Here is a 22,952-nt window from a genome sequence, read left to right as displayed (position 1 = left end):
GAATAATTCTTTTCTCACACACTGAGACACTGAGTGCATTTATATTCACACTAGTGTCCATGTTTCTCAAGTTCCATGTAAACATCATATCCCAAATAAGATCAAAACCAGGATAAGTCTCAAAACTGGGTTATTCACATCCCCTGTATTCATGATTCTAACAATATCCAGGTTTTTTGATCACCTGTATGCAGTTGTGCCTTGATTTATGTTCTGTACCAACAAAGAATGTTCAGAAACCTGGAAAAGGGGTTTACATGCTACAGTATCCTGGTTTCTATCAGAGTTCTCCAGGTAGCACAACCCCATCCAGGTTTTTGAAACCAGGGAAAGATGTGATAAACATTAGCAGGATACTCCAAAATCCTGATCGTAACCAGGATATGAGTGTGCATGTAAACGCACTCAATGACATAGAATTCACATGTGTGAATTGGGTCTGACTAGGGTTGGAAGGAACAAATTGATACAGCGTAGTATCGCAATATTTTGCCGCTATTCTGTCTTTCAGAGGTTGTAGCGGACTCAGTCCTAAAGCTGGAGTAAAGATACTGGTATCATATGAAACTAGAAAACCTGAGGAATCCATTGGTACCATGTCTTGTTAGCTTGCTAAATAACGCACCAAATTTATGCAAAATTTTGGCAAGGAAAAACGGGCATGGCCATTTTCAAAGGGTCCCCTTGACCTCTGACCTCAAGATAATGTGAATGAAAACTCTGAGATGAACAGAATGAGAACTCTATCTTATTAGATAAAACAGATGTTGACAAACTGCATAATTTGCAGTTGGAAAAAGGTAATAAATCTCAATAAGATTGTATAGTGACTTAAGGATTGTGACAATATCGTAACGTGGGACCTCTGGTTATTCCCACCCCTAGGTATGGGACAAGTTAAAAATTATGATTTTGTTGTGGCTCGTACATAAAAAAAGTAGTTAATAGTGGCTGTTTTTCAATGATGCATTTTGATTGCAATTTGCACTTGAAAACATTTTAACTTGGGCTGCAAATAACAAATATTTTCATAATTGATAAATCTGATAAATCTTTCAATTAATCGATTAATAGTTTGGCCTATATAACATCAAAAACCAGCAAATAAACGACCATTACAATTATCTAGAGCCCAAGGTGATGTCCTAAAATGTCTTGTTTTGTCTGACCAACAGTTCAAAATACAAAATATTCAATTATTAACTATAATGTTAAAACAAGGAAACACAACAAATTTTCACTTTGGAGAAGCCTAACAAGAGAATGTTTGGATTTGTTCCATAAAATTGACCTAAACGATTAATCAGTTGTCAAAATAGTTGCTGATTAATTTACTGTCGATCGACTACTTGACTAATCAACTAATCTTTTAACTAATTCCAGTCATTCTGTCAATCACAATATGATATATGCCATATCTTCTAGCAATACCTGTCTTTGGACCATTCAGGTGTGTACCTATCCTAAGTTCTATTGCTTCTAATTTGCATCATGTAAATACCCCTGCTTATAACAAAGACAACAATGGTCCTCATCACTTAGTAGATTTTATCTATGTTGTTGTATATCAGTCCAGTCAATCCAACTAAAGTTTATTACTGTGCTCCTAAATTAATTTTACAATCCCAACGACCTTCATACTTCCACAGTATGACAACAATACACAGAAGGTAAATTCCAGGTCTTTACCTGCTTAATAGCGCTGGTTTCCCTCGTTTGAGCAGCTAATCTGGCAACCAATAAAACGTAATGTTCAAAGGTGGAGCATTACATTCATATTCCGAGCAGATTGTTCATTCAGCTCCTAGTCAGGTTTCTAAATATCTATGTGCCGTTTAGTTTGCATGCACTGCTTGTGATGCTTCCATGATAAAGACATATCCTAGAGGGGGATTAATAAAGTACTTTAACTGCTACTAGATGATAACCGCACAGCCTCAGCTGGATGGGAGGTCTAGCTTTCTACACTGGAGTTATGCCTCTTCAATTTATGTCTTTTTAATGTGCCTTTTGGTACACACGTTCCCTAGAAATTGCCTTCGCCACTTCTGCATCAGCTTGTGATTTGTTCCCAGAATCCATTTCAACAAACCACAGAGAGTATGCTTAAACTTGTTGCATTCAGCTGATGTAGGTGGAGAATGCGAAAATTGCAGTGAAAGCAATAGCACAGTAAGAACAAGAGTGTTTTTTCAACCCCAACCCATTAAGGAAAGTACTTTCTTGAAAACTAAATGGACAAAAACACGCAAGGTAAATCACTTATAAGTATTCTTTTTGTAATTAGTGTTAAAAAATGTTAAGGTATTGTGCATGAAAACAGACTTGGGTGAAATAACAAGTACTCTATGTGGAATTACTGAAACAAGTGCACTACCCAGTTCCGGTTGACTGATCCCAAACCCTGATGGTATGTGTGTTACATAACAAAAATGTCTCAGGAAGGAAGTATCAGGTGAAACCGAGACAACATAGTCTCCGGTTCAAAGGTATGGTTATCCAGTGAAAAGGGCAGTGCATATTTCAGCTCTTGGCTTGAAGTATGAAGCTACTTTCTACATAAAAAAATCCCATGCACATGAATATGTAAACCAAAGGGAAACAATTGCTACATCTCCCCTCCTCATGTTGAAATTTCTCAAAGGAGTCATTCATCATAAGTTGTGACCTAAAAAGGTGCTGCTACAGGATTTCTCAGAAGGATTGGTTAGTAAGTCCTCTTTGCCTAATTTGGTTGCATTGCTCAGAGTGCGATTTAAACAATCTGCAGCCGTAGCCTCATTTTGAACACAATTCTGTGCATATAATTGCCTCTTTTTGATAATTGTAATATTTTCAACTGACAGAAAGCTATACGACCTCCATCGCCGCTGTGTTTAAGTGCTCCCTTGTGCATGGTGAAACGGGAAGCTTCACAGTGAATAGAAATACTCAGCAGGACAGAAAAACAATTAGTTAACGCAGTATGTTGAAAATGAGGTTTGATACGTTTTGCATAGGCTTAAAAAGTAAGATACATTACCAAGTATATAGGACTTTGGTATTCAAAGCGTAATGTGTTGTCTTTGCTCAAATAGGGCGCACAAAATAATTGAGTTTGAATTGGTTGTGCCTGGGGCTAAGTGCTAAAACAAATCTTTAAATGAAATTCATTACGAGCAGGGTTGCCATACCCAGGTGTTATTGAATTCATTTCTCATTTTGACTTGATTTAGAAAGATAACCGTAATAAGTGAGACTGACAGAAAAAGATGACAATGACATTGCACATCATGGTTTCCCTTCAAACACATTTAAACGTAGCCGGTCTCATTGGCTTAATTGATCTGTGCAGATGGCGTCTTTTTGTTCTTGCGTTCCTTAATTTACTTTCTTTCCATTGTTTTCCTCAGCAGGAAGAGATGTCTTTTTCTTAAATATACCCATCTGTGCTGAAGGAGTAACTTTTATGAAAGCATATAATTGGTAGGCTTATTGTAGCTATTTCAGTATAGCACGTGGCAATATATGGAACAACATGAAAAGGATTTTCTGTTATACACAAACCAGTAATATTATGCCAAAAAGAGCTAATCTTTTCTTTTTTCACAATTCCGCTGGTATCCAGACAAGGACAATTTAGGATGTCATGGCTGTTTGAGACAGTTCCTCCTCATTGTAAGTGCGAGGTTGATGAGAACCCCCGACCACATACCTTCATACCAGTGAAATTAACGAGGAAGATGTAGCTAATGAGATAACAAGCACAAGATGGAGAAACAGGCTGATCTGACGCATCCTCCTGGTTATTTGGCAATATCTGGAGGCGTCAGCGGCCTCAGACTCTCATTTTCTCCCTGTCATATCCAATCAGCGATTCCTGCCTAAAATAAAAGCGAGTCTCTGCTGCGACCATGACCAACAGAACGATGGCGTGGCCGGCCTCCACACTAACTTTTTTCTCTGTTTTTGAAGCAGTTGTGATTATTTTTTTGATATATATAACTGGCACGTAGATGATTTGATAGCAGCAATATTTTTTTCAGTAATTTGTGCTAATTAAAGAGGATCTATTATGCTTATTTTCAGGTGCATACTTGTATTTTGGGTTTCTACTAGAACATCTTTACATGCTTTAATATAAAAAAAAAATGCTTTACATTTCTCATACCGGCTTTGCTAATATGCAAATATGTTACTTGGTGACATCACCACGTAACGGAATAAAAGGCCAGACATTTCAGGCAGGTCAGGAGCAGTGTTTCTGTGGGGGAGAGTAACTCCCTTTGGTGTGGACTTTGGGCTTTGTAACTTTGCAGACCTTTTACATGCACAAAAAACTGTATAACACACTTAAAGGAAAGAGAAAAAGCACAAAAAGCACAATAGGTCCTCTTTGATATGTGCTTTCCTTAAGTACACCATGAATATTGTGCCTAGTCATTGAGCTCCATCAGTTATAGAAAGGCAAGGCAAGATTATTTATATAGCACATTTCAGCAATAAGACAAATCAAGTGCTTTACACAAAACATCAAAAGCATCAAGACAAAGTGCAAAAGAAACACGTCATAAAATGACATTGAAATAAAATTAAAAAAACAGTCATTAAAGAGAGAATAGAATATGAAAACAAGCTAAAATTATGTTAAGTATGGATGTCACGAGAACCGATCTTTATGTACCAAGTCAATGCCAAAATTCCTGAAACGTGTCTGTGCTGCTTACCGGCTGCTAACTGCTAGCATTGGGCGAAGATAAACGTTTTCATGATGTGTTCAAATGTAATCTTGTCAAATGTAGTTTTTGGCGAGAAACTTGAATTAATACAGTTGTTTGAAGGAGGTGTTTGTTTTCACAATAATATAAAATAATAGAAAGGGAATTATGACCTGTTAAACTTGCTAACAAAAACCAGTATGCAAACGGTAATAAAGGAGTGGATGTTGACATACATGGGATTTATTTATTTATTCATTCATTTTTTTTACCGTGTCTGGTATCGTGACATCCCTAAAGACGGGTAATAAATACAACAGTAAAAGTTACAGAAATTTGATACAGTAAGTAATGAGGTCAGTGATATTGGCCAGCTCTCTTCAAATCCTCATAATAATAAAATTGTACTGCCGTTAGTCAGTACTCAAGATATAAATTCTTGAAGTGAAGTGTACTTTGTTTTGAACCTAAAGGTCTGCTGCCCAGTTACAATCCTGACAGATTTACCTAACTTGAAATCAAAGCAGTTATTGGGCCAAATCTATGCACTAATGTAATTATTGTCTGTTGTAGAGTACGGATTAATATACTGACTAATATGGTTCAGTTACTGCATGGTGCATTAAATGAGAGGTTTACAAATTAACTGGTCAATGGGAACAAATTGATTGAATAATATTCAGCTACAACAGTTGGTATTGTTGCCATTTGTTCAGTTTGAATTGTTTACGTTGACTTCAACATGACTTCATGGTTACTAGGATTTTAACCATGCCGCAGCCTTTCCTTTGTGAAACCTTAACCTTAACCACATTATATGACAAAAGTCAGGTGTGATGTAGCAGAGCCATTGAGTTACAAAAACCCCTCCTTCCTATGTTCTTATCACCACTTTGCTGGGCCATTCATGTGCACTTAATTTATAATTGCAATAATTTTGACAGCTCTCGAATGCAGCTTTCGTGTCAAAAAATGCTTCTCAAATTCAAAAGCAGACCGTCTGTATCGCCACAGGCTGATTATGCAGCTTTTGTAAATCCTAATGGCTCCGATAAATTGTTATCATTGTGAGTTGAAAATATCACATTTTAATACATTAAGTTCTGAATATGTATTTAGGATCCTAGTATTTATTCCTGACCACCACAGAGGATTTAAAAATGTGACCATGTGGATGCTTGCACCCTGGGGTTCCCTTTGTGGGCTTACAATGTTAGAAATATTTTCAACACCTCTTCATTGCTTTTACAATATCACAGCTTTTTCTTTTAACAACAATTTTGCTATTCTTTTCTCATTCTCAGATTGATCCTAAGGTTGCCTTTCCACGTCGCGCCCAGCCTAAGGTAAGAATAAATTGGTCACTAACCCCGCTCAAAGAAAATGATTATGTCTCATGTCACTGGCTTACCTAATTTTGTGCTGCTCGCACAGCAGATACAAAGAGGCAGCGGTTTGTCTGTTTGTTATTGGAGAGAAATGCCTAGTCTGGCTCCATTGTTCTCACCTTGTCTATGCTGTTTCACCAAAGCAATTAAAGTTGGACATATTAGACTCTAAAGAAACGTTCAGCATGATTGAGGTTATGTTTTTTTTGTATTACCTCGCTGTTTCATATCTATATATTTTTTTCTGTGCCTTTATGCTTATATTTGCATTTCATCCTTCATTATATTCTGATTGTTATTATGCCAATTTTAGTCTGCAAAAGTATGAACCAAGCTTTATTGTGTGTTAATGCAACAGAATATATGTGTGAAAACATCTTGCGTTGGTAACTCGTCTGTTGGCTTGACGAGGGTTGTGACTGACAGGAGGCGGGTTCTAATAAATCTCCAGAGAATGTTGGATATTGAAAGTAGGGCTGTCAAAGTTCACGCAATAATAACGCGTTAATGCAAATTTGTTTTAACGCCACTAATTTCTTTATCGCAAATTGCAATTTTTAGGTTGTAGCGGGATCAGTTTTAAAGCTGGAGAGAAGATACTGGCATCATATGAAACTAGAAAACCTACGGAATCCATTGGTACCAACCATGTTATAGTGCCCATGCCTAGCTTGTTGCGAAAGAGGCTAAATAACGCTCCAAACTTAATTTGGAGCGCTACATTTTGGAAAGAAAAACTGGTATGGCCATTTCAAAGGGGTCCCTTGACCTCTGACCTTAAGATATGTGGATGAAAATGGGTTCTATAGGTACCCACGAGACTCCCCTTTACAGACATGCCCACTTTATGATAATCACATGCAGTTTGGGGCAAGTCATAGTCAAGTCAGCACACTGACAGCTATTGTTGCCTGTTGGGCTTGAGATTACCATGTTATGATTTGAGCATATTGTTTATGCTAAATGCAGTACCTATGAGGGTTTCTGGACAATATTTGTCATTGTTATGTGTTGTTAATAGATTTCCAATAACACATATATACATAAATTTGCATAAAGCAAGCATATTTTCCCACTCCCTTGTTGATAAGAGTATTAAACACTTGACAAATCTCCCCTTTAAGGTATATTTTGAAAAGATAAAAAGTGTGCGATTCATTTGCGATTATTCACGATTAAATATTTTAATCGATTGACAGCCCTAGTTGAAAGTTTTATTCAGGTGTGGAAAAGAGGACATGTAAGAAAGTGGAATCAAGATCCTCCTGTCTTGTGTTGGCTGTTTTTGAAGGTGCAGGTTAATTAAAACTGGAGATAGTTTTATTTTTAAATGAAAGAAATGACTTATTGACAGCGATGATTTACATTTTACTGGCTGAATTATGTGTCTATTGAGTTGTTTTCTCAGTAGGAGTTGAATGGGATTGAATGACATAAGTGATTCTTCAATTGTGGTGCACACATGTAGAAATGGTCACAATTAGCATTGAAACAATGGGTGATTTAAAAGATAAGCCAAACTCCAATCACGCAGGAACTGTCGCATGAGCTCTCTCATGATGCATATTATCTTTTCCCTTTTCTTGATTACTGGTCTCGAGCAGTTCTATTGACGATTAAATATTCAGCGCGTGCAGATGGTGCTGTGGCGTATAGTCAAGGGCTTTGTTGACATGCCCTCTCACACCATCCCCCAGCTTTAGTGCGAAGGCACAGTACAGTGTGGTGCTATTCAACATCGCTATCAGGGCCGTTTCCAACCTAAACCAGGTGGAAATCGATAATAGATTTTCTCCTTCTCCACCGTATCAGAGAGAGGCATTGTTAAAGAGTTGGTCAGGTTTCAAATGAGGAATTGGCAGCGCAGGCTCTCAAAAGCCAGAGCACATGGTGACTTAAGGATATCGGCATATGGTTGAGAAACTACCAGTGTTTCTCCACATTTTTTCTCACGCGCCAAGTGTATCACTTTAACTTCTTCCTTGCTCATGAAAGTCCAAGGTGCGATAAAACAGCTCAGATGGTTGATGATGCTTCCAAGTTTTAAGTGAGCAAGAAATTCCTCTTGCTGTCGTTATTATTATTGTTAATCTTTCTTTTGAACAGCGTTCTACTCTTTTTAGCAATGACTCAGAGAGGGAAAATACAATATGTTGAGCTGTCCCACAGGTCTTAAACATATTTGTCATTCCACCTCGCGTGGTTCATAACTCAGTGAAATAATGACACCATAACAGAATTGGTGGCACTGTAAAAGCCTTGTACCAATGATTTATAAAATGACTATAGGGCAAGCTTGTTAGAGAGGAAAAATGGTTGTATTGAATGTGGATTATAAAGGATCTTAAAGCAATGGGATTAAGCCAGATAGATTAACATTGCATTGGTTTGTACTTTATGTTCAATTGATTTAAGACCTTTTTAAAAGAAGTCCCATTCTATGGTTCCCATTTAGAAAGTCCTCTCTGTTTTGCATTTGCTTTCTTTTGTCCCTCGCTCCCCTCGTCTGTCTGCCCGCCTGGCTGCTTATGCAGCTGTTGAATAGGCTCCGTTCTCGTTTTAAAGAAGCTCGCCTTGGCAGGTGCCTCCGTGGCACGGGCTTCGGGGAGCAAATCGTGACGAGACCAATCAGCGTTAATTTTTCTCACGGCTAACAATGACCTCGCGAGTAACCCCTGCCAATGACCTCCCGCCGCTGAATGCTGCAGTATGGTAAAACTATACAGTATGTACAGCACGTAGAGTAATGCTGGAAACAGACAGGAAGTGAAGGTGAACACAGAGGACATTTCACTGTAAACAACTGAAGGTGTTTGCACCGGGATGACAGGATCACAGGAAAAACAACTTGTATCAGCAGGCATAACTGACACTGCCCCAAAACATGGACATTTCCATTAGAAAGAGACGGTCAGAAAGAGACGGGAAGGCAACAAATAATCATTAGGCTATATCGAAGCAGACATATTTTAATTTAAATCTGATTTGACACGTACGACAAGGTCGACTCGCTCAGAGGATTTGTATAGGTACGAACGATTCTGGAGAATTTTAAAGTGAAACATTGATGTTTTTCAGACCTGAATTGTAGGTTATTGTCATGATAAGACATAAATATGTTTTTGTATGACAAATCAGTCACATGGTGCGGATTACCTCTGCTCTGCCCGTTGGGTTTGGGAATCTTGTATATGTTTTGAATTAGTAATCTATGTTTTTTGTGACCATCTGCACTAGGATATTGGTAAAGGGCACCAATGGGAGATAACAACAAGTCCTGTCAAGTCCCAAATAAAACATGCTAAATAAATGCAATCTGGCACACACACACATTACTAAATTAATAGTGTCACACAACTAAAGCTTATCTTAAGACTGAACATTTTGTATTAGAAATAGAGGCTGTGCTTACAAGTCGTGTCAGAGGTATCAATGCAGACTAGACCACAGATATTCAGGGATTAGGTTTTCTTCTGTTGATGATTGACAGGTGAGAAAGAAAGGATTAAACAATGACGATGTGATGCAAGGTGCTTTATGCACATTTTGTCTCCTACTAGCCTTTTCAGCCTGGCTGGGGTTAGCCGTGGCTTTATTAGATGTATCGGCAGCTAAAAGTAGCTTTAGAATTCCAGGATTTCAACATAAATATTTCAGCATCTCAACATTTAGTTTCACAACATCCACTTTATTAGTAGCAAAAGTAATTTCATTTTATGCAATTCTTGCAATAGGTAAATGTTAGACTGATTGATATTGGAACTTATTTCTGAAAATATGTATTTTTTGCCATGATATCATGACATGTCCAGTGTTGCCCCAAGGCAGAGGACGTACACTCCTAGTGGGTCACAGTAATGATGATTGAGAGGAATTATTTTTGTATAAGACTATAGAGTGTTTTTTTTTTTTTCGGAAAATCCTACTCACTGCCTTTAACAAACCTAATATTATATTTTGTAATTAAAAATCTAATAATTTTTTTTTTTATAGGCGAGGAGGGGTCTCTTCACATGTATTTTCAAGTCCATCTCAATATAATATTCACTTGTCATTAGTACTGTATGTTGAATAAGGATTTAATAAGAATATTAATACACAGTATCGCGATATTATATGATACTGTATTGATTCTTAAAAACACCAACAACACTATCAGCATTATGTTTTCGTTTTCCGTCCGTCCGTACCATTCTCGTGAACGCAATATCTCCGGAAAGCCTGGAGGGAATTTCTTCAAATTTGTTACACACTTCCACTTGGACTCATGGATGAATTGATTAGATTTTGGTGATCAAAGGTCAAGGTCACTGTGACCTCGCGTCCAACTCATTCTCGTGAAAGCGATATCTCAGAAACGCCTGGAGGGATTTGTATTATATCTGGCACAAACATCCAAATGGCCTCTCGGATGAACTGAATTAGAATATGATGGTCAAAGGTCAAGGTCATTGTGACCTCTCACAACACGTTTTTGGCCATAACTCAAGAATTCATATGCTAATTATCACATGCAAATGTCTAATAAGATAAAATGATGAAGTGATGAAATTTTGGACAGACATGGATGTAAACTGCAACTTGACTGCGGAGGCATACAACAGTGAGGTGGTAATTCTAGTTTATAGTTTACATGCAAAGATTTGTGGCAGACAGAAACTCAGATTACACAAAAAGTAGTGCTACGATGTTGGATATTTCAGGGACTGTGATAAATACAAATCCCACTGTTCTGATTGCATAAAGAAACTAAAAAAAAATTACTCAGATTTTATGCATATGGCGGTGTGTTATTTATACTATGACAGTTTTCCTAAAACTAAATAAAAAAAAAATCACAATATACAGTATCGCCTTGCTTACAGTATCGCAATACATCACAATATATTGAATCGTAACCCCTGTATCGTTCGGGGAACCCTTCTTAGCATGACTACACTGTAAGAAATATGGGACAAAATCTGCAGTCCTCATTTTGTGTAAAAATGCATTAGCTGAAGCTGAATATGATGCCTCAGCAGTAAAAAAATGTAACCTATCCTTTAACTCCAACCAGACTTTCACATAAAAATATTTTAGTTTTTGCACTCCCATTTTTTCCCATCTGAATTTAGAGCCTGTTGCGATACTGCCGAGTCTTTAAAAAAACCCACATGCCTTTTTAGTATTGCGGCTGTGTATAGAAAGTGGTAAAGGAGACAGAGATGAGATGATGCTGTTTCCTTGTTTGATATTCTCCAGCAAGGTTGGTACTGAAAGATGTAAACGAGGCCTGCTCTCAGTTTCCTGGAGAAATCAAAGCGACGGTTTCCGCCGACATCGCTCGAGATTTACCACTCGACTGTTGGCGTCATTATACCGCTGCTGCTGCCGCCGCTGCTTTTGTTTCCCACAGTGAAGTCACACACAACCATGGCATGTCCCAGCATGATTTTAATTGCCAGTGGGACTGTGGCCACTTCAGTGGGAGATGAGTTCTGATGGCTTGTTATGGAAATGAAAGGAAAGGAGCAGCAACCATTTACAGAGCAATGGGCGTGACTCTTTCCTTGCGCCTCATAAAGGGATTTGCCGTGTAAGCCATCCGCGAGCAGGTTGTCACTGGTAGGCTCGAGGATGCGTAAAGAAGACTCTATCTGTGCACAAATAGATGTGTACTGCACAGACACACAGCTGTGACAACACTTCCAGAAAAGTCTGTTTATCTTGTTTGCAATGGCAGTTTTCTTTCCTGAAACTTCTCGTATTAATGCGTTAATGTCAGTGAGGAGGAAGGCGAGCTGTGCGAGTACATCGGTTGAGGTAATTCTGGGATATCAGTCAAAAATACCATCTAAGCACTGCCCCAATTTTTCCTCCAGCCTGTGACAGCTGTGACTGTGGCTTCCCTGTTCGTGGCCTACTGTTAGTGTCGGTCTATCTCTGGCAGCTGGAGCCCTCTCTTTCTCTTTGTCTCACTCTCTGTCTCTGCACGTCGCCTTCTCTTTCTCCGTTTGCCTCTTTCTTTTCTTCTTTTTCTCTTTACACTTGTTTTCTGTGAAAGGCAAATTGACCAGTCCTCTCTCAGGGACAGTGTGTGCTTTATGTTCTTACCTGCAGAAAAGACTCTCGGGTGCTTTGTGGTTCCGCAGATTTCAAGTCTTAAGTTTTAATGAAGTCTAATAATAATTGTTGCATGAAGTAAATACACAGTCTCATCCCCTGTGCCTTTTGTAATGTGTGACGTAAACATGCACCCACACAGTCTATGTGGAGGTAGAAGGATGTGTTATTGTTGTTGTCTGAGTAACGTGACGCCATATCCGTTTCAAAAACCAAAACAAAGCCGAAACGAGAATGCAGAAAACGAAAGAGGGTAGGCGTGCATAAACCTGCACCCTCACATTTTAATTCCAAAGTGGTAAACACTACACATACAGTAAAGTATGGAAACACTTTGTGGTTCACACATTGCCAGGAAAAGCAGAGCTAGACATGATGGCTAAAGCTGCATGCTAACTCTGTCATGGACAGGAAATGTTTTTATCGTATTGAGGTAATGTGCGGTCAAGTCAGCCGTCACTCTCATCTCCGTGGTCAAATCGGGCGACGCTACAACTGTAGAGCACCCATATACTGATATTTATGTTAAACGCATCCAAACGGCCCCGATGGAGCTGACCATGGATGTATAAAGAGAACGGAGCTGTTGGGAGAGCTAGCGACGGACTTGGCGAAGTTAGCGGAAGTATACACGTGTGACCGTGTCCGGTTTTCAAAATAAGGTGTCAACAAAGGGAACTATATGTAAAAATGTAATAAATAATTCCTGACAATGATTGATATTTTTTTTTTTATTTAGATATTTTCCAAAGTCAAAGTCCCTAGAAGTGTATGATCAACTTTTTCCCTAGTCTAGTGTTAAAAAATCGCAATAAATTGTAATATCAAATCGCAATACTTGTAAAATTGCAATACTTAATAATTGCAATACATATCTAGATGGGAGATGGGTGCACCGTACCAGCCGTAGTGGCTACGTCTAGTTTTCAAAATAAAGTTTTAACAAAGGGTATATACAAAATACATATGGAAATAAGATTAATTTTTAATTACATATTATATGTCCCTTATAAATTAAAAGGAAAATACCACACATTTTTGAGAGACATGTCTTTATTCTTTGATTTTTGGGTTGCTGAAAAGTATTAAATAAATAATTCCTGACAATGACAGATATAATTGAATTCAGGACATCTCTCACTACATACAGACACACAATCAAACACTTTTATAGTATCAATTCAAAGATTTTTTTAGAGAAGTAAAAGTCTAGTGTCTAATAGTCTAGTGTTAAAAAAGTAATAAATTGCAATAATTCGTAATATCAAATCGCAATACAAGTTGAATTGCAATACTTAAAAATCTCAATACATATTGAATCGGCATCCAAGTATCGGGATAGTATAGAATCGCGAAATTTGCATATCGTCCCAGCCCCAACATGTATGCATACTGTATTAAAGAGGCACAGGTGTGTCGTTTTGTTTTATCACAAATTCAAAACCAACTTTTAGCTGTTCTCCTCTTTCATCACTCTCTTTTATTTCATCTCTCACTCTCTTCCCCTCTCTCTGTGCTCTTTTCTTTTTTAGCCTTTCAGGATTACAAGGCCTCGCAAATCCAGTCTTACACCTTGCTCAGTTATTTGATCTAGATTTAGCATTATGATATTTCCCCTTCTCAAAAATGATCCTTATTTTAAATGACACAGCTCACCGCTGGGAAAATGAAACCTCTGTAGCTGCCAGCCCCTTTGAATGTCCCCGCGAGTTTATTAAAAGCACCAGCTTCCCCCGTTCCAACTCAGATCTGCACAGCTGCATCAGCGTGAAAGAATATTCAAGGACAAAAAGTCTTTTAATGTAGAACAGAATGCCATATCAATATCTTTGTTCAGCTTGACAGTTTATGACAATGAGCCCTCCCAAATATTTATTATGAGAAAGATTATTTCTCATTTCAAGGCATTTTCTACTGTGCAGATAGCACACAGGGTGGAAGAAAGAGAAAGAATGTTATGTTGTGCAGGCTATTATCCGAACCTGACGTCGCATTTCAAGGCATACGGAGCAGGTCTTATCCTGGCGAGCGACCGCGATGTCCAAGCGAAAAAGATATTTGCTGTATTTCTCAAAATAAATGCACTTTTGAAATGGGTTTTACAACTGACACTAAACGCACCGGCATTTCACTGAAACCAAGAGACAGACGGAAAAGTGACAAGCGAGTTGATGGGAATTCTTCGCTGTCACTCTCCTCTCACCCCTGGAAAAAAAACAAAAAAAACAGATGTGCAGCCAACATAAATAAACCCTCCTTTAGATGGAGGATGACACAAGGAGTTGTTTTTCCCCCTCTGTGGTAATGGCTACTGTGCCGAAGCTGGAGATGGGTTTAAATCCCTGACCCGTCAGCTCCTCTTGCTTTCAGTGGCCTCAGTGGAACTGCTCCAGATGAAAATGGGGCCAGAGCACAGACATATGAATGACTGTTTGTTTGGTGGTCAGACACAATCACCAACTGAGTGACCCAGTTAACGGGTAGTCAAAGCGATGCTCAGTTTGCATGTTTTTTTTTTTGTGTGTGTGTTTCACACTTTCTAAATGTATCTTTTGTGCCCTTTTTCAGGCATTCCTCCAATATTTAAGCTTCAATGGAAAGATAAATGATGCGTAAATGTGAATGCTAGTTATTATTTTTTTTACTGCAGATATAATATGAACACACATTTCCTTTTGTTTGAATAATTGCCGGAGCGCTTATAAATGGAGTGCACATGTGTGTGATTCTTCTTTCGTCGGCCTCCCTCTTTTTTTCCCTGCTCCGGTCTCCTTGGTTGCGGGTGGAGAGTAATTAGGTTTTCTTGAGGATTGAGGGGTTCTTACAATGCTTACCAATGGCAGCAGTCAGGCAGGCTAGTGCTGGCAGGGCAGGGAGGACAGAGGGCTGTGCAGGAGCCTGGCACTGCTAAACCTGATGCTGACTGACAGTAATGAGGACAGCCTGCTAGCCTGGATAGAGAGGAGAGGAGAGCAGAGGAGAGGAGGGCATGGTCCTCCACTATACCTCTCAAGACCTCTTATCAAAGCCTCTGTGCGTATGCACACACATGTGCACGCAGAGATACAAACAACACAGGCACACACACACACACAAAAACATAAATGCGTACTGGGTAAACCAGAGCAAATGCTTCACTGGACTGTGTTATATCAGTCGTATTTGGCTTTACTCAAAACCTTCATAGAAAGAATTAGGGCTGCAACTAGCTAGGGATATACCGGTACCGATATCGGTGACAATGGGGCCAATCCAATAAATTCAATTATATGTTTTAGACTATATACATTATATACTGGAATTTTAATTCCTGGTCAAGTTTTTACCAAGTTGTTGGCGTACGATTTATTATTTAAAAAATAAATAACAATTCAATAATCATCCATTTACAGCTTACTAATTAAACACTGGTATCAGATTGGTACTCGCTATCGGCCAATACCCAAAGACCAGGTATCGCTATCGGCATCGGGACTGAAAAAAGTCAGATTGGTGCATCCCTACAACTAACGATTATTTTCATTGATTAGTTGTTTGGTCTATAAAATGCCAGAAAATGGTGAAAAATGTCAATCAGTGTTTCCCAAAGCACAAGAAGACGTCCTCAAATGTCTTGTTTGGTCCACAAGTCAAAGATATTCAGTTTAATGTCATAGAGAAGTAAAGAAACCAGAAAATATTCACATTTAAGATGCTGGAATTAGAGAATTTTTACTTTTTTTCTTAAAACTGAATGTAACAGGGTGAAGTATGTAATAATGAGAAGTACTAAAAATTAGGGGTGGGATATAAAATCATCAATCAATGGAAATAAGATTAATGGATTATATTCAGCAGTAGTTTAAAACATTACATGTCCCTTATAAATTGGTTGATGTGAAATTGGGAAAATGTATTAATAAATAATGCCTGACAATGACTGATGTATTTGACTTCAGGACATCTTTGACTACATACATGTTGAAAATCAAACATTAGATATTTTCCAAAGTAAAAGTCCTTAGAAGTGTATGATTAAACTTTTTCCCTAGTCTAGTGATAAAAAAGTTATCAAAAGTCACAATAAATCGTATATCGAATCGCAATACAGCCCTACTAAAAATATATATACAGATGTGTAGACAGGAATGTAGTATGTATAGAGAAGGAGTTAATATGTGTATATACACAGAGGTGTAACAGTTTGTAAAACAGTATATAAAGTATATAAAGGTAAAGTAACAATGATAAAGTGACAAGTGAAGAGCTAGGGAGCTCCAGAGTTCAGCAGTCTTATGGCCTGCTGGATGAAGCTGTCCCTGAGCCTGGTTGTGCGGGGACCAGTTGATTATCAAAATAGTTGTCGATTAGAAAATTAATCGTTGCCGATGTAGAACGAATCAAAAATCAAATTCATTGTTTTCCATTAAAAAAAATGTAGTATGTGGTTGTTACTTTCTGTTCTGGAAAACAGTAGGCCTTTAGGTATTTAGAAAGGACTAGGGCTGCAACTAACTATTATTTTCATTATCACTTTAACCAAGAAATGAATCAACAGAATAATCCATTGGTCTAAAAAATATCAGAAAATAGTAAAAACAAATGTCCATTCCAATTTCTCGATGTCCAAAGTGATGTCTTTAAATGTCTTGGTTTGTCAGTCCAAAACCCTAAGATATTTGTGTAGTAAATTACAACCAATGTTTTAATATCTATTGTGTATGTTACTGTAAGGAAAAAAGATTGAGTGCAGGTAAATTATTAGTGGTTTTATAGCGGTCTCTCATCAGAAGAATGTAAATGACAGTCTTTGGTCAGCACAAACCAACAGTGACTCTGACCTTGGGCCCTCTGCAGCTGCAGCACTGTTCTGTATTAGTGCACTGCGATTATGTGACAGGTGGATTAGCCCTCTCATGATATAAACATCTTTTCCCAATCTTCTTTAGTCTCCACCCATCAAATGTGCAAAATTTAAGAAGTCATCAGTTCAGGGAGTGGCTTTGGCCGATGAGGAATGCATTTCTAATTCTTTTTTTTTTAGTGACCTTTTTGAGATTGCAGTTTGAATGAAATACTGCAAATGATTAAAAAAAACAACCTCCAGTTTAATCAGGATGATGAGTTCCGTTGTGTTGTCGGACACATCACCTTGCTGTCTAGTTTTGGATTCTCCCCACTTCAACCCCGTGTTTCAGCTTTCAAACACGCAGTCTGGGATTTGTACAACAGTGAGTGAAACATGCCATCCGTAGCAGGAGAGGCGCAGATAAAGAGTTCACATACGACAAAACAGATGTGGTACTAAACCCAGATATAGTACAAGTGTAGTATTGCATGAAAGTGACCATAATTGTGCTAAATAAAATGCACAAAGAATTATATGTTCACTTAGTAACAAATAGTTACTGTTAGGAGTTTGACCTCGATAGAGAAGTTGGCCTGTGTTTGGGACAGATGCTCATTTGGTTAAATATGTTGCATTTTGTAAATCCGTCTGTAGGTTTCTTGTACTCAGTCAACTCCAAGAGTGAGGTTTTAAACATACAGAATCTATAACATATTTGTAATTGTTAAGGGTTCTAAATTTCAAATACAGTGAGGGATTGCCTCCACACGGCTACATAAATCGGTGTTTCCCAAACCTTTTTTCATGTTTTTTTTTAAAAATGACAAACCATCGCAACCCAATTCACAACAGGCCTTATCTATAAATCGTGAGAAGAGCGACTTTGTGAGTAAATGAATGTTCCTGACCATTTTTACTGCCATTTCCACATCACCTTATATTATCTTGATAAAGCAATCATTTTGAAGACATATACGTTTGATAAATCACAACTTCATATTATGCGCGTGTTATTGAAAACATATACATAAATACTTTATAAATGAGACCAAATAAATACATTTATGCAGAGTTACCAGGCCCTCGTTTTTTATCCTCCCATCAATAAAACAAATACAATGTACGCTAGCCTTTCAAATTAGATCGACTGTTATAAGTAGGCTACAATTATCAGAACAATATGAACTTTCAGGCTACCTCCTGTGGCTCAAAGGTTCACTGCAGATATAAATGTTAAATAATAGACAAAGAAGGAAGAAATTCTGCAAATTTATTTGGCGACCCTAATACAATCTTGCGATCCAGTCTTTGAGAATGACTGACGTAAACAAAGCACAGAAAAGCTTTGATTACAACACACACAGAGGGAGAGCGACTTCATTCTCCGCTCAGGTAGACATTACTCTTCCATATCACATAGCTAACAGTTGTTTGCTGCTACATTAATCCTCAGAATTTCGAGTTTAGCACCTTTAAAGTAAAGCTGAAGTCTGATCATTTTGTGTTGGACGTGTCTGTCTGATTGGAGGATTGCCCGACTGGCTCACTGAAGTGTTCTGCCATGATTGGATCCAGTTGTCATTGTAGAGTAAGATATTGGAATCTCGCAGGCCAGATTGCTCTTTCTCACTCTGACGTCGGGTGACAGTTCATGCTCTGTAGTTTTTATGTGCTGCTGTCCTGTTTTTTCTTTTTCTTTTTGGGGCACCAGCCTCTCAGATTAAGACTGATATTCCGTCTGAAAGACGAGCCTGTCAGGTTATTAGTTGTGCCATTGTTGGGAGTGTGATTTATAGTGATGGCCAATAGCTTTTGTTGCCTGTTTTCTGCTTCAACTGCTTGTCTGCAACATGGTACCGCATCCATAGTGGGTGCAACGTCACAACCTTTTAATCTCTTGCAATCATGTGGCTCGTATTCCTATGACTACTTATTGTGGTGGTATCACTTTTAATGATCTAGTTTCGTGGTTTACCATCAGCAAAACCAGTCTATTGTTTGGTTTAGTCACTGCTCTCACACAGTCAATAGAGCAACACTCTCTACACTAATAATAACCAAACATGACTGGATAGACAAGAAATAACAAGCAGCAAACGGAAACATATTCCACGCTGTAATTACATATTTCAGAACTTGCGCTATTATTTTACTTGTCACTCTCAGCTGCCGTGTGATGTGTTTCTCTTTGTGTTCCACCCCGAAATATCTTCCACTAGAAGGTGACTGTGGTGTATCTGTTGTCACTTTGATGTACAAATATTATGTAATTAGCAGAAAAGCATTTAGACCACTGATTCTTTGTTGTTTAATTAAAATGTGCCAAAATTATCGGCTATTTGTTTCACTTGAACAGATGAGTCTCGATAAAAGATAAAAAGGTCGACAGGATATCGGTTGTTTTCAAGAGTATTAACATAAAACAATGTAACAGATGCTAAAGTTCTAAAGTCGTTTCTGATGCAGGCGGTTAAATAGCTTATGATAAGAATCACAGGCTGCATATTTCTGTCCTCATACTGTATTTTCTGTGATTTCCACCTGATGTGGGAGCCACTGAAAGGCCACTGTTATGCACGTACTTTGCCCAGGCACTGCTTAATAGCTCCCAAACGGCCCCAGTGGCAGAAAATCTGCGTGGTATTGTTGGTAATAGGAGGAATGTGAGGGTTGAGCTATAACAAAGCATGCCAAGAAGAATATGCAGCAGTACAGACAGGTAGGAAATGCTGCTTTATGATGGAGAACCTCACCTGCTGTCACATGCTGGGTTGTCTGTCATTCACTTCCACTAATGATATGCAATTTTTCAACCTAAATGGAGACAGAATAAAACGTTTGTTTTATGCGATGACATCCCGCATCTGTCGCCACGTATGATTAAAAAAAACACGCGGCATGAATGTGTAAAGCCTGGAGCACACAGCGCGCTTCATGCTCGCGTGACGGCAACGTCGCGTGTTGTTTTTTATTTCGGCGTCCATGTTAACAGGTTAGAGTGGACACACTGCCCGCATGAGACGCACGTCAGACGTGCGTCAGACGCACGTCAGACGCACGTCTATTTTATAGAATAGAAGGCTCGCCTATTTTACACACTAGCCGCTTACCTCTCGGCTGCGTCTCCCAGCAGCAACAGACAGTGAAGGTGATCTATTGACAGTATATGAACATCATACCAGCAAGATTACTACAGTTTCCATGTCTAGACATCTGTAGAATATGTCACTGACCATCAATATTTTACACTTCCTATCTAGATTTCAAAATAAAAGGCCTCTAGCGTTTTTAGTGCACAGAATCATTCATTCATTAACACAATGCTTTTATTCTGAAATACTCTAAATAAAGCAGTTGTCTGCTTGCAGGTTTCCATCAAGTTAATATAGTACAGGCTTTTAATTTTGTAAACACTGTAGTAATCATAGCAGAAACCCTACATATGCTATAAATATAATAGACTGGGTTAATAGGTTATAAGAACATCAGGTGATGGGCAGTATTTTTCCGATGCGCTCTCTCTCTCGCTCTCTCTCTCTCTCTCCCTCTCTCTCTCTCTCTCTCTCTCTCTCAACAAACACCACGTAACTTTATTGTTCTTTCTTTTAGAGGTGTTATTTAATTTTTTTAAAGATATTTAATAATAATTTTCGTTTTCTAAAGGTTAACAAATAACGAAACTGTTTATTTTGCTTTGTTTTATAATAATAAAAAAAACCCACTTTACTTATATTTATCATTCTGAAATACTTCAGGTGTTTTTCTCCATCAAGGCGCAGTTCAGCAACAAGGTGGTGAAAAGCTCCAAGTTGCCTGAGATGTCGGAACATCAGCATTTATAATGTAAATTGCTGTCCCGCCCCAGATGTAAATTAAGTCGTTTTCGATAAAAGCCGCAACCTGGAATGCTGTAGAACAGGAACCCGAAACCCCCTGGAAATGTTGTTTAAAACTGTGCCAGTCAAAGTGAAGAGGGATTGCTGTAGGCTCTCTCTTACTACTAATGTATTTATTTATTTTTTTGTATTAATATATAGCCCACAGAAATCCCTCTTCACTGTCAGTGAAGAGGGATTTATTTATATATATATATATATATATATATATATAGCCCATAGAAATCCCTCTTCACTGTCAATGAAGAGGGATTTATATATATATATAAATCCCTCTTCACTGACAGAAAAGAGGGATTTATATGGGCTATATATTAATATTTATGTATGAATTTATTTGCTTGTTTTTAATAATATTTACAAATTACCCTTTTTTGTCTTAAATAAATATAAATCACATTTATTATGAAGTTAAATGGCCATTAAAAGGCAAACTCTATGTAGAAAGAAAGGGCTGTCAGCAACAGCAAAAACACAGCTGACAGGTAGCTCCGAGACGCTCCCGAGACGTGGGTAACTCGCGTCTAGTGTGAACACCCTAGGTGGGCATGATGCGGCCACGACGTGACGCTGCCGTCAGGCGAGCCTGAAGCGCGCTGTGTGGCCCCAGCGTAAGACTCCAAAGTCTGCAATACTGAATTACTGCATCTAAGTCAAGGCGCTAAAGAGCTTAGCTGTTCCTCTACATAATGCCTCGGTCCTCAGCTGTGACCTTTCTCTTCCGCCCATCATTCACGATTATACTGCCGACATGTTGGCTCATGCCAATAATTTTTCATTGGAGGCAGTGTCAGCCACATCATATTTTATCATCTGGATAAAATTTGTGTTGTGTTTGCATGTAGGCTCTCCATAATTTGTATTTGTCCGTTTGTGTGCGCGTCCCAGAGATTAGATTTAGCATTTAATTCAACCTAGAAAAAGAAATTCAGATGTAAACACAGTCTGGCAGCAGCAGTGGGGAAAAATACTTTGCTAAATGAAGGGATATGTAACGTGAATAAACAAGGTGTTTGTATGTAGTAAAATGTGTGAGTATGTATGCATGCGAGTGCGTATAAATAGACTCATTAAACAGTGAGTTTGCACCAAAATGATACACCAAATGCCTGCACAGACTGAGAGCATGATGATCACACAACAAAATGAAGGAGAGGACGGACACATTCTGAAAAACGATAATTTTATGTATGATTATCTGAACCATTTCGACTCGTAGCGAAATTATAAGTGTCATTGTATATGGATGAACAATTTTCAAATACTAATTTATTTTTTTTTTTGCAGCCGGATATAACCGTCAAAATGAATGCTTTTCATGCTCGATGAAAGTCTCCAGAGTGCTGTTGTTCCCAAGTGCACCTTATATAGTATACTCCTGTGGCTCCAAGCTTAGAAGTCACGAACACGACTTGTTATATTTGAGTGCTTTGGCTGCAAATAACAAAATGGACCTTGTAACAAAAGCAGTCATTTTTTGTGGCAAAAAAAAAAAATTAAACAGCATAGAGCTACACTTTGTGCTGCAGTGGCAAGCAAGAGTAAGTGCACAACAACAGGCATGTAATTGATGTTTAATTAACGCAATAACAGTGGTTATTATAGACAGACAACGTGTCTTTATACATTTTTCCTAACAATAGAAGTGAAGCCTCGGCTAGATACTGTTTGCACTAACAGTGCTAATTATCTCCACAGAATACCAAACAGTAGCGTAATAATCCATAACCTCTACACTTACATCTATTGTTGACACAGTTCTGAGTCTTTTTGAGACGGTGACCTTGTCATACAACTCTTCAGTCTGACTGCACATCCCACTCCACTGATCATAAACACTAGCCTGTGTTTTTTAACAAAAGGAAAATGGTTACTACAATTCAGTAGGGCTGGGGAAAAAAACAATACAGTATAGTATCGCAATATTCTGTGTGGTAATATTGTATCGATACACAGATCTTTTATTATATAAACTATTAACCTCTTACCAATCCGGCCGGTATTCTGTTTTTCAGAGGTTGTAGTGGGCTGAGTCTTAAAG

At 38.2% G+C, this 22,952-nt stretch overlaps 1 protein-coding gene across 14 annotated transcripts in view; it reads left to right on the top strand.

Annotated features, from left to right (window-relative positions):
- The window catches only part of LOC119475931 (RNA-binding protein Musashi homolog 2), a 331,608-nt gene that overhangs the window by 12,617 nt on the left and 296,039 nt on the right, over positions 1 to 22,952 (top strand). For all 14 annotated transcript variants that reach the window (XM_037749069.1, XM_037749064.1, XM_037749067.1 and 11 more), the window contains one exon: positions 6,002 to 6,043. In XM_037749069.1, coding sequence (XP_037604997.1) covers positions 6,002 to 6,043 — 42 coding nt within the window. The remainder of the gene's footprint in view (positions 1 to 6,001; positions 6,044 to 22,952) is intronic.

The sequence above is a fragment of the Sebastes umbrosus genome, chromosome 17, assembly GCF_015220745.1.
Source record: "Sebastes umbrosus isolate fSebUmb1 chromosome 17, fSebUmb1.pri, whole genome shotgun sequence".
NCBI classification, from domain to species: Eukaryota; Metazoa; Chordata; class Actinopteri; order Perciformes; family Sebastidae; genus Sebastes; species Sebastes umbrosus.
Note: the sequence above shows the minus strand (reverse complement) of the source record. Positions and strands in the feature narration are given on the sequence as shown.